This window comes from Lithobates pipiens, unplaced genomic scaffold (genome assembly GCF_037356315.1).
Source record: "Lithobates pipiens isolate NorthernLeopardFrog02 unplaced genomic scaffold, aLitPip1_a1.2 Scaffold_1, whole genome shotgun sequence".
Lineage (NCBI taxonomy): Eukaryota > Metazoa > Chordata > Amphibia > Anura > Ranidae > Lithobates > Lithobates pipiens.
Window position 1 is genome coordinate 99,286,278 of NW_027507685.1, and position 12,156 is coordinate 99,298,433.

The following is a 12,156-nucleotide window of genomic DNA, read 5'->3' on the forward strand; positions in this document are numbered from 1 at the left end:
TCCTGCGCCAGGGGCCAGGTTGCGTGCTCGGATTTTTAGGGGGACCCCCACGTCAATTTTTTTTTTTTTTTTTTATTTATTTTTTTTATTTGATGTGAGGTTCCCCTTAATATCCATACCAGACCTGAAGGGTCTGGTATGGATATTTAGGGGGATCCCCACGTCGTGTGTGTTTTTTTTTTTTTTTTTTATTTGACACGGGGTTCCCCTTAATATACATACCAGACCTGAAGGGCCTGGTAATTGAATTTAGGGGAACCCCCACACTTTTTTTTTTTTTTTTTATCAATGAATGAATTGTCGGCTAATACAGAGAACGCTCATTGAGTGTTCTCTGTATTACGGGAGCCGACAATGGACTTTTTTTCCTTGCGAAATGAAAAATTAAAATCGCTGCTCCTGAAAAACGTCATCAGTTTTTAAAACTTTTTTTGCATTGATCCATGTCCCCTGGGGCAGGACCCGGGTCCCCAAAGACTTTTTAGGACAGTAACTTGCATATTAGCCTTTAAAATTAGCACTTTAGATTTCTCCCATAGACTTGTACAGGGTGTTCCGGCTTTTCGAATTTGCCACGAACAGCCCAAATTGTTTGCTGAACTGAAAGCTCATCCCTAGTGGTGAGTGCCCCCTTATGGTCATGGTTATTGGTGTGTTCCTTTAAATATTGGTGATAAATCCCCCCCTTATGGTGGTGATCAGTGGTGAGTGTTCCTTTTTAGGATTAGTGGTGCGTGCCCCCTTATGGTGGTTAGTGGTGTGTTCCTTTAAATTTTGGAGATCAGTGATGAATGCCCCCTTATGGTGGTGATCAGTGGTGAGTGTTCCTTTTGTGATTAGTGGTGAGTGCCAACTTATGGTGGTAGTTAGTGGTGTGTTCCTTTAAATATTGGTGATCAGTGATAAATGCCCCCTTATGGTGGTGGTCAGGAGTGTGTGTCCTCTTTAAATGTTGATGATCAGTGGCGAGTGTTCCTTTTTAAATATTGGTGATCAGTTGTGTGTGCCATGTTTAAATGTTGGTGGTCAGTGGTGAGTGCTCACTTATGGTGGAGGTTAGTGGTGAGTCTCTATCTCATCCTGTTATCATTAAGGGCTATTTTGGGGTAGCAGCACTATTTCAATAGATGCGTGATCAGTGATGAGTTCCCCATTATGGTCGTGGTTAGTGGTGTGTTCATTTAAATATTGGTGATCAGTACAACTTCTCCTGCGCTCTGGTGTCTGGATCCTCAGTGTGATACCGACAGTTTTACAAGGTGGTGGCAAAAAAGTCTTGCAGCCCGCCTCAGAATATTGGGTATTCAAATGCTTCCTTTCTTGTTTTGTTTTTGGTCAGCAGTGTGTGCCATGTTTAAATGTTGGTGATTAGTGGCGCGTGCCCCTTTATGGTGGAGGTCAGTGGCGCGTGCCCCCTTATGGTGGAGGTCAGTGGCGAGTTGATGTCTCATCCCGCTTATCATTAAGGGCTATTTTGAGATGGCAGCACTATTTCAATAGATGTTGTGATCAGTGGTGAGGGCCCCCCTTCTAGTGGTGGTGAGTGCCCCCCTTCTAGTGGTGGTGATCGGTGGTGAGTGCCCCCCTTCTAGTGGTGGTGAGTGTTTAAATATTGGTGGTCAGTGGTGTGTGCCCCTTATGGTGGTTTTCAGTAGTGAGTGCCCCTTTAAATGTTGGTGGTCAGTGGCGCGTGCCCCCTTATGGTGGAGGTCAGTGGCGGGTGCCCCCTTATGGTGGAGGTCAGTGGCGGGTGCCCCCTTATGGTGGAGGTCAGTGGCGGGTGCCCCCTTATGATGGAGGTCAGTGGCGGGTGCCCCCTTATGGTGGAGGTCAGTGGTGAGTTGATGTCTCATCCCGCTTATCATTAAGGGCTATTTTGAGATAGCAGCACTATTTCAATAGATGTTGTGATCAGTGGTGAGTGCCCCCCTTCTAGTGGTGGTGATCGGTGGTGAGTGCCCCCCTTCTAGTGGTGGTGAGTGTTTAAATATTGGTGGTCAGTGGTGTGTGCCCCTTATGGTGGTTTTCAGTAGTGAGTGCCCCTTTAAATGTTGGTGGTCAGTGGTGAGTGCCCCCTTATGGTGGAGGTCAGTGGTGAGTCTCTATCTCACCCTGCTTATCATTAAGGGTTATTTTAGGGTAGCAGCACTATTTCAATAGATGCGTGATCAGTGGTGAGTGCCCCATTATGGTCATGGTTAGTGGTGTGTTCCTTTTAAATATTGGTGATCAATATAGAAAATGAAGTCATTTCTTCAAAAAGAAATAACACAGTTGCTGGACACTGAAGGCTAATATAACAAACCTCAAAAGCACATAACAGGAATAGTGCAGCGCTAAATTAGCCTCATAAGATTCCTCAGTAAATGAGAGACAAAATAAAACGTTTTTATAGAAAGAAAGCTTAGATAGCAAAGAACAGCCGTGATGAATTCCTCTGTGATACAGGCACACGTAGATATCTCTAAAGTGTCAACAGACTCGGTGATTCCACCACCAGACAGCCCAGCCACTCGCCTCAAGGTATAGACCCCTGATTTAACAGATAGGTCAAGCAGACATTTGCCACTTCCAGTGGACCCACATCAGGATTGCAATGGCCCAGATAGATGGAACTCGGCTTCATGATTGACGTTGTAGTATCATCTATGGTAACTCATATTTCATAAAATCAGAAAAAATATATATAGTGCAGACCATATGCATAAAACACAGAATTTATTAAAATGAATAGGTACTCACATACAGAGCACTAGAGCCTAGTGCTGGTTTGAAACATGGACAGAACATTCCATAAGGTAAAAGTGCAATAAGGTGGTTGCAGTGACATTCCAGGGTCCTCCCGTATGCGTATCATCCTAAACTGGACTTCATCAGCGGAAATCAGTGTTGAGTGCCTTTTTATGATGTTTGTCAGTGGTAAATGTTTAAATATTAATGATCAGTGGTGAATAGCCCCTTATGGTGGTGTGTTCCTTTTAAATATTGGTGGTCAGTGGTGAATGGCCGCTTATGGTGGTAGTCAGTGGTGAGTGCCTCTTTAAATGTTGGTGATCGGTGGTGAGTGCCCCCTTATGGTGGTGCTTTCCTTTTAAATATTGGTGATCAGTGGTGAGCACCCCCTTGTGGTGGTTAGTGTTCCTTTAAATATTGGTGTTCAGTAGTGAATGCCCTCTTTCAGTGGAGGTCAGTGGTGTGTGCCCCCTTATGGTGGTGCTTTCCTTTAAATATTGGTGATCAGTAATGAGTGCCCCTTTATGGTAATGAGCACCCCCTTGTGGTGGTTAGTGTTCCTTTAAATATTGGTGTTCAGTAGTGAATGCCCCCTTCTAGTGGAGGTCAGTGGTGTGTGCCCTCCTATAGTTGATGGTCAATGGTGAGTGCCCCCTTATGGAGGCGGTCAGTGGTGAGTGTCCCTTTAAATACAGGTGTGTGTCAGTGGTTGGTATCCCATAACTTTTGATGGTCACTGATGTTTTTCCGCATAGCATTGGTGGTCAGTGTTCCCCATCTATGGTCAACCTTCTCTGTACCCCTGCCCTGTGTTCTCTTGCTGGTCAGTGTAGAGATCTTAATGAAGATGTCCTCGCACACGTAGTCCATAGACACTTCCTTTAGCTCCACAATGGAAAGCCCTTGTCTCTGTACAGACCCGGGCTGGAGGAATAATCTGCAGGAGTCTGAGCATTGTACCGACAGTCCACCAACAGTCCACCAAAATGCCTTGAAGGCTCCAATGCAAAAAAATGAATAAATGCACTTTTATTTTTTTTCAATTTAGGGGTATTTTTTCATTTTTTTTTTTTTTCTTCCAAGGGTAGAATGTCTTTTTAATTTTGTTTTTCCTTACAAATAATGATGTTTTTCAGACTATAATGTATTGTTCTTCTTCTGCTCTTTAACCAACCCTTCATCAGGTCTTTTTCTCGTTTCAGTGAACCCATGCTGCTACTTCCCATGCCAGCACAAAGGTGTGTGCGTGAGATTCGACCTGGACAAATACGAATGTGACTGCACCCTCACTGGCTATTATGGCAGAAACTGCACCATCCGTAAGCTATGGAACAAACGTCTTTATCATATCAAACAGTTGTTTCCTGTCATACAAGCTCTTTAGCAATCCAGCAGCTTTAAACAGTAAAAAAAAAAAAAATCCTTGGCACTTGCAGGGGCGGTGGAAGAAGGTGGAATGCTATTTTCAAAACATGCAGAACATGGATCTAACCAGTGGTGGTCAACCTACGGGGGGGGGGGGGGGGGGCGGCCCTCACGCGCGGCCCCTGACATCCCCTGATATCTTCTGACATGCAGCAGGAGATGGTCCAAGACTGGGGACATGCTATAAACAATGTTGGAGACATGCTATAGGAATTTTTGGAGTGGGGATATGATATAGGAGTCGTTGGAAACTAGGGACATGCTATAAACAATGTTCGAGACTGGGGACATGCTATAGACAATGTTCGAGACTGGGGACATGCTATAGACAATGTTCGAGACTGGGGACATGCTATAGACAATGTTCGAGACTGGGGACATGCTATAGACAATGTTCGAGACTGGGGACATGCTATAGACAATGTTCGAGACTGGGGACATGCTATAGACAATGTTCGAGACTGGGGACATGCTGTAGGAGTTGATGGGGACATGCTGTAGGAGTTGATGGGGACATGCTGTAGGAGTTGATGGGGACATGCTGCAGGAGTTGATGGGGACATGCTGCAGGAGTTGATGGGGACATGCTGCAGGAGTTGATGGGGACATGCTGCAGGAGTTGATGGGGACATGCTGCAGGAGTTGATGGGGACATGCTGCAGGAGTTGATGGGGACATGCTGCAGGAGTTGATGGGGACATGCTGCAGGAGTTGATGGGGACATGCTGCAGGAGTTGATGGGGACATGCTGCAGGAGTTGATGGGGACATGCTGCAGGAGTTGATGGGGACATGCTGCAGGAGTTGATGGGGACATGCTGCAGGAGTTGATGGGGACATGCTGCAGGAGTTGATGGGGACATGCTAGAGGATTTGTTGGAGACTGAGGAAATGCTATAGGCTGGAGACATGCTATAGAAGTTGTTGGAGATGGGACGTGTTATAGGAGTTGTAAACTGGAGATATGCTATAGGCTGGGAACACGCTATAGGAATTGTTGGAGACGGGACATGTTATAGGGGTTTTTGGAGACTGTGGACATGCTATATAAGTTGTTGGAGATATGGAGATTGGGGACATGATATAGGAGTTGGTGGAGACCAAGGACATGCTATAGACGTTGTTGGAGATGGGATATGTTATAGGAGTTTTTGAAGAATGAAGACCTGCTATAAAAGTTGTAGATTGGAGATATGCTATTTGAGTTGTTGGAGACTGGAGATATGCTATAGGCTGGGGACATGCTATAGGAATTGTTAGAGACTGGGGACCTACTATAGAAGTTGTTGGAGACTGGGGGCATAATATAGGAGTTGGTGGAGACTAAGGAAATACTATAGGCTGGAGACATGCTATAGAAGTTGTTGGAGATGAGGCATAATAGGAGTTCTTGGAGAATGAAGACATGCTATAGAAGTAGTATAATTGACAGATATATGTATCAGTCTGTACATTGCTGGCATTCCTTATTTCAGGAGCTCAGTGAGCGTTTTTTCCATATTTATGCAACAAAACCCCAGAGAGTAATCCTTGAATGTTTCTCCTGAGCTCTCTATCACCTACATTAAATCTGTCAGTTGTGTAACACCAGATTGATATTTAGGAGGTATCGGAGGAACACATCTGCCTGACACTATGTATGTATAGTTTCACAATGCGGCATGGATATTGAGATAAAGGGCCGCCTACAGGTTCTAGATCCTCTTACGCCTTCAAGACAAATTCACAGTAAAATTCAATGGCTGATGATGGATCTCAGCGACTAGAGGCGATTCAGTTCGCATTGTGCGCTATACAAGTATTTCATTCATTCATCTCCTCAAACGATCCATCATTAAAAAATGGCTGAGTTGTGGGAGAGATCCAGTAAGACCACCATGTCATGGGACAATGGGGAAGACAACGCTACAAAAAGGCTTAAAGTCTTTATGGCCTTCATAAGGAGAACTTATGTGGGATTGGATATTGAGATAAAGGGCCTACAGGTTCTAGATCCTCTTACACCTTCAAGGCAAACATGCAAATTCACAGTAAAAGAGATGAACTGATGGGAATATAAGATTCGATCATTAGCTGAAGGCAAGATTAGGCATCCTTTAAAGAGGAAGTAAACCCTGATGGGTTTACTTCCTCTTTGATTCCCTGCAAAGGTAAAGCATAATGGACTACTATGCATCGCATAGTAGTCCATTATGTGTCACTTACCTGACACAGAAGCCAGCAAAGTCACCGCTGTCCCCTGTAGTCTAGAGCATATATCTGCTTGGTGGGTCTCGCTGCTCCACCACTGTCGTTCGGCGAAGCCGCGATGATGTTTACTCCCGCACATGCGCACGGGAGCCGCCACTCGTGGCATATCGCCGTAGACAGCGGTGCCTGTCTTTCGGCAAATATCTCCTAAACCGTGTAGGTTTAGGAGATATTTCTTGGACCTACAGGTAAGCCTTAATCTAAGCCTTAGTTTACAACCACTTTAACAACTTCGGATTTTACCCCCACATTCCTGACTGGGCCATTTTTCACGATATGGCACTGCGTTGCTTCCACTGACAATTGCGCGGTTGTGCGACGTTGTACCCTAACAAAATTGACGTCCTTTTTTCCCCCCCACAAATAGAGCTTTATTTTAATGGTATTTGATCACCTTTGCGGTTTTTATTTTTTGTACTATAATTCTTCTTTTACTATTAAAGGCGGAGATCTGTGATTTTTAGTGGGACTGTGACATTTTTACTTTTTGTGCTATAAACAAAAAAAAGAGTGACAATTTAAAAAAAAAAAATATATATATTTTTTACTTTCTGCTATAATAAATATTCCCCCCCAAAAAAAGTAAAAAAAACGAATTTCTTCATCATTTAGCCCAATATATATTCTGCTACATATTTTTGGTAAAAAAAATCCAAATAAGCGTATATATTGCTTGGTTTTTGCAAAAGTTGTTGCGTTTACAAACTACGGGATAGGTATTGATGATAGGGTTTTTTTGATTCATTTATTTTACTAGTAATCGTGGAGAAAAAAGAAAAAAGAAAAAAAAAAAGAAAAAATATTTTTTATTTTCTGCTATAATACATATTAAAAAAAAATGTAAAAAAAACTAATTTCTTCATCAGTTTAGGCCAATATGTATTCTGCTACATATTTTTGGTTAAAAAAAAAAAAAAAAAAAAACACTAAGCATTTATCGATTGGTTTGCGCAAAAGTTATCGCGTCTACAAACTACGGAATGTATTTAGGGACTTTTATTTTATTTTTACTAGTAATGGCGGTGATCTGCAATTTTTTGTGGGACTGGGACATTGTGGCGGACAAATCTGGCCCTAAATAACAAATTTTGGTGACCAGTGATACCCATACATTGATCAGTGTTAAAAAAAAAAAATAAAAATGCACTTTACGAATTTTCCAACTTACGAATTTCGAAATTCTTTCATAAAGAATGACCTGAAAAATAGAGAGGGGGGGGGGGGGGGAGGGGGGAGAATGAAACAAAAATGGAAGAAAAAAAATTAATAGTTAGTATTTCAGATTTTTGAATTTTCACATTTTATATGATGAATATATTTATATTATAATACACAAGTATTTGTGATATTTTGTCATCTGTAGGTGAATCCAGCTGGAGCACCTAATTTTAATGAAATGTCTATAGTTATATGATCTAGTTAGATATGTATATTATATATAATAAAAATATAAAAAAATATCTAATATTATAAAATAATATATATATATACAGTATTTCACAAAAGTAAGTACACCCCTTGCCTACAGTCAAGCATGGGGGTGGGAGTGTCATGGTCTGAGGCTGCATGAGTGCTGCTGGCACTGGGGAGCTACAGTTCATTGAGGGAACCATAAATGCCAACATGTACTGTGACATACTAAAGCAGAGCATGATCCCCTCCCTTCAGAGACTGGGCCGCAGGGCAGTATTCCAACATAACGACCCCAAACACAACTCCAAAATGACCACTGCCTTGCTAAAGAAGCTGAGGGTAAAGGTGATGGACTGGCCAAGCATGTCTCCAGACCTAAACCCTATTGAGCATCTGTGGGGCATCCTCAAATGGAAGGTGGAGGAGCGCAAGGTCTCTAACATCCGCCAGCTCCGTGATGTCATCATGGAAGAATGGAAAGGACTCCAGTGGCAACCTGTGAAGCTCTGGTGACCTCCATGCCCAAGAGAGTTAAGGCAGTGCTGGAAAATAATGGTGGCCACACAAAATATTGACACTTTGGGTCCAATTTGGACATTTTCACTTAGGGGTGTACTGACTTTTGTTTCCAGCTTTTTAGACATTAATGGCTGTGTGTTATTTTGAGGGGATAGAAAATTTACACTGTTATACAAGCTGTACGCTCACTACTTTACATTGTAGATAAGTGTCATTTCTTCAGTGTTGTCACATGGAAAGATAGAAGAAAATATTTTAAAAAAAATGTGAGGGGTGTACTCACTTTTGTGAGATACTGTGTGTGTGTGTGTGTGTGTATATAATATATTATATTATTGTGTGTGTGTGTGTGTGTGTGTGTGTGTGTGTGTGTGTGTGTGTGTGTGTTTTTTTCTTTTCTGATCGTTTTATTCTTTTCACTTTCAGCTGAATTATGGGCTAGGATTCGGGAATTCATCCGCCCAAGTCCTTCCTTTTATCACTACATCTTGACTCGTTACAAGTGGTTTTGGGATATAATAAATGCTACTTTTATCCGGGATATCATTGTCCGGCTCGTTTTGACAGGTAAGAGCTCAGTATCCATATAGCTGAACTCCAAGCAGATATCAAAGACACAAATCAATGCAATTCTGTATTAATTAATAAAATATCATCGGTCTTATCCTCTTGCAGTCCCTGTACAGCAGTGCTGGAGTGTGAGAGGAAGAAGCAACTCAGGAGCATGCTGATAGGAGGAGAGAGCAGAGTGGCAGAGAGATAAACATATTGCTGTGCTGCTTCTCCTTTCACTGTCCATTCACAGGATGGGAGTGGGTCTGTGGTGCAGGGCTGGAAAAAGAGGAGCAGCCGCCCTGGGTGCAGCTCATTCATATGGAAGGCGGTTCATACATGGCCAATCATGCTTCAGCTCTGTAAACATTAATATCATTAAATGTATTTCACAGGCAATTAGTGTAAATGCCTGAATGTGACCTGGTATCAGCCTCTTGTAGTCCCTATACAGCAGGGCTAGAGTGTGAGAAAGAAGCAGTGCAAGGAGCCACTCAGGAGTATGCTGACAGGAAGAGAGAGCAGAGTGACAGAGTTAAGCTCATCGCGGTGCTGCTTCTCCTTTCACTTCCAGTCACAGGCTGGGCATGGGTCCAGGACGCAGGACTAGAACAAGAGGGGGGGCGGGGTTAAAGAGGAGCAGCTGCCCTGGGTTGAGTGTTTTTATGTAGGAGGGGGTGTACCACCTTGGCAGTCAATCACCCCTCACTGCATGTGTGTTCCAGATCAGTGGCCGACCACCAGGAGTTCTATTTGTCTTCTGTACTATTAGCTATATGCTGAGCATGGACCCGATAGCCTAGGTCAGTGATGGCGAACCTTGGCACCCCAGATGTTTTGGAACTACATTTCCCATGATGCTCATGCACTCTGCAATGAAGTTTAGCATCATGGGAAATGTAGTTCCAAAACATCTGGGGTGCCAAGGTTCGCCATCACTGGCCTAGGTCCTAGGATGATGGAGTAAGTCCTGTGCAGGATCAATGACTGCTCACCAAGGGACCTAGAAGTACTGGGAGGGACTGGCAGACAATCCTGCCTCCTCCCACCCCCTCTCTTCATTTTGCTTGAACTCGTCCCGCCTCTCCTTTTAATTTTACCCCGCCTCCTCCCACCTTTCTCTTTCATTTTGTCCTGCCCCTTTTAGTAGCTGAGCTTTGTACCCCACATATGCCTTGCAGACCCTGGTTCTTTTGATACGCCAGACCCAACATGCACCCCTTTGAGTAACTTCAGGCCAGGCTCAGGCTACTTAAAAGTTCTTTAAGGATACAGTTCAATTAATCTATTTCCTAACCCTAACTACAACTGAATGGCTGCCCAGGCATACCTCCACAAGGCAGAAGTCCATCTTGTTTCCCGTGCTTGGAAGTTGTCTGAAACCTCGGTGTTCTCACACTAAGCACAGTTGCATTGTGCCATGGCTGAGTACGATTGTCCTCACTGGTTCACGTTTACATTGTGCCAAGTTCAGGCACACTTGCGTCATTACACTGGGACCTCAGGCTCAAGCTACTTAAAAGTTCTTTAAGGATACAGTTCAATGAATCTATTTCCTAACCCTAACTAGAACTTAATGGCTGCCCAGGCATACCTCCACAAGGTGGAAATCCATCTGGATGTTCTCAGGAAGCTCAGTGCCTCTTACAAGACTGCAAGGCGCAATGGTCCTCCTTCACAGCATGTATGGCTCTGAGCGGGCAAGAACCCCTGAACCCAGCCTTCTCCCATACTTATACTACTGGTGAATAGACTTGTACCTCCCCCCATGTAGGCATGCACAGGGACCAGACAGTCAAGATGAGTGGCTCCAGCAGAAAGAAAGGGGGTGGAGACATGAATAAGGGGAAGAAAGTTCCCACTTATGCCCCCATTCACACCTGGAGCTTATTGTTACGCAACTCCCAAAGACTACAGTCTACAACACTCCAGTCTAGAGGAAGGATCTCAATTTTCTTAAAGGGGTGTGACTGTTGTAGAGCCACGTGTCGTGTAAAGCTCAAAGTACACAAGCTATTTGGGGCAGAATCACATATTTTTGGCCCCATAGACTTTAAGGGGGGGGGGTGGTAAATGTTTGAATAATGCATTTTGTTGTGTTTTTTGGGTGTTTCTATTTACAAGCCTATGGGGCAAAAAATGCACAATTCTGCCCCTGTACTTTGAGTCACTTGTACAAAAGTGGGGGTTTAGACAATTGTACTCTTCCAACCTTGTGGTAACAGTTTGGGGAAGACCCTTTTGTGTTCCGGCATTGGGTGGAAGGGGCTACTTGCGCCTCTGCCCTCAATTGAAATATGCTCTTTGGGTGAGTTGACGTTTTTATGTAGACGTTCTTCCATAAATAGTTTCTTCATACAAATCATTATCTGAACTTTTCATCCCTTTTTTTTTTTTTTTTTTTTTAACAGTGCGATCCAATCTGATACCCAGCCCCCCGACCTATAACTCTGCATACGGTTATATTAGCTGGGAAGCATATTCCAATGTAAGCTACTTCACACGGGTTCTACCCCCTGTGCCAGATGATTGTCCCACACCAATGGGAACCAAAGGTAAGATGTTGTCTAGTACCTTGGCAGTATTGTTTTTGATGGCATGTCTGCTACATTTTATAATGCTTGGTCCAAAACTTTTTTATTTTTTATTTGATATTGCCATATTATGTTGTTAAAGGGTTCCTTTGATACGCCAGACCCAACATGCACCCCCCCCCCCCTTTCAATAACTTAAGATCAGGCTCAGAACAGTTGATGTAGCTTTACTTGAAATTATAAAGTTCAATGTGAACAGAGTCCATTTCCTATCCCTAACTACAATTAAATGGCTGCCCGGGCATACCTCCACAAGGTAGAGGTCCATCTTGGTGTTCCTCATGCTTGGATGTTGTCTGGAACCTCTGTGTACTCACACTAGGCACAGTTACATTGTGACATGCCGTTTGTCCCCACTTCCCCACTGGTTCGGGCTCACGTTGTGTGAAGCCCAGGCACACTTGCATCATTACGCCAACCAGACAACAGTGATCTGTGTTCTGTCTGTGATCTATGAGAGTTCATTACTTGGGCACAGTTATTGGTCAGACATATTGCAAGTCCAACCAAATCATGCCTGAGACTACCGCATTCAAGCAGGACACTGAACAGTACCTGATCATGGTAAGGAGTGATCACACAGTTTAATCAAACTGGACTTTGGAAGTCAAATGTGCTTGGGCAAAGTAGCACACCCTTGTGTGAGTACACCCTAAATCTCAACGGCTCAT

At 43.5% G+C, this 12,156-nt stretch overlaps 1 protein-coding gene across 1 annotated transcript in view; it reads left to right on the forward strand.

The window, feature by feature from the left end:
- The window catches only part of PTGS1 (prostaglandin-endoperoxide synthase 1), a 91,950-nt gene that overhangs the window by 26,846 nt on the left and 52,948 nt on the right, over positions 1–12,156 (forward strand). Inside the window, exons 3-5 of the mRNA XM_077467420.1 lie at positions 3,936–4,052; positions 8,766–8,906; positions 11,303–11,446. Coding sequence (XP_077323546.1) covers positions 3,936–4,052; positions 8,766–8,906; positions 11,303–11,446 — 402 coding nt within the window. The remainder of the gene's footprint in view (positions 1–3,935; positions 4,053–8,765; positions 8,907–11,302; positions 11,447–12,156) is intronic.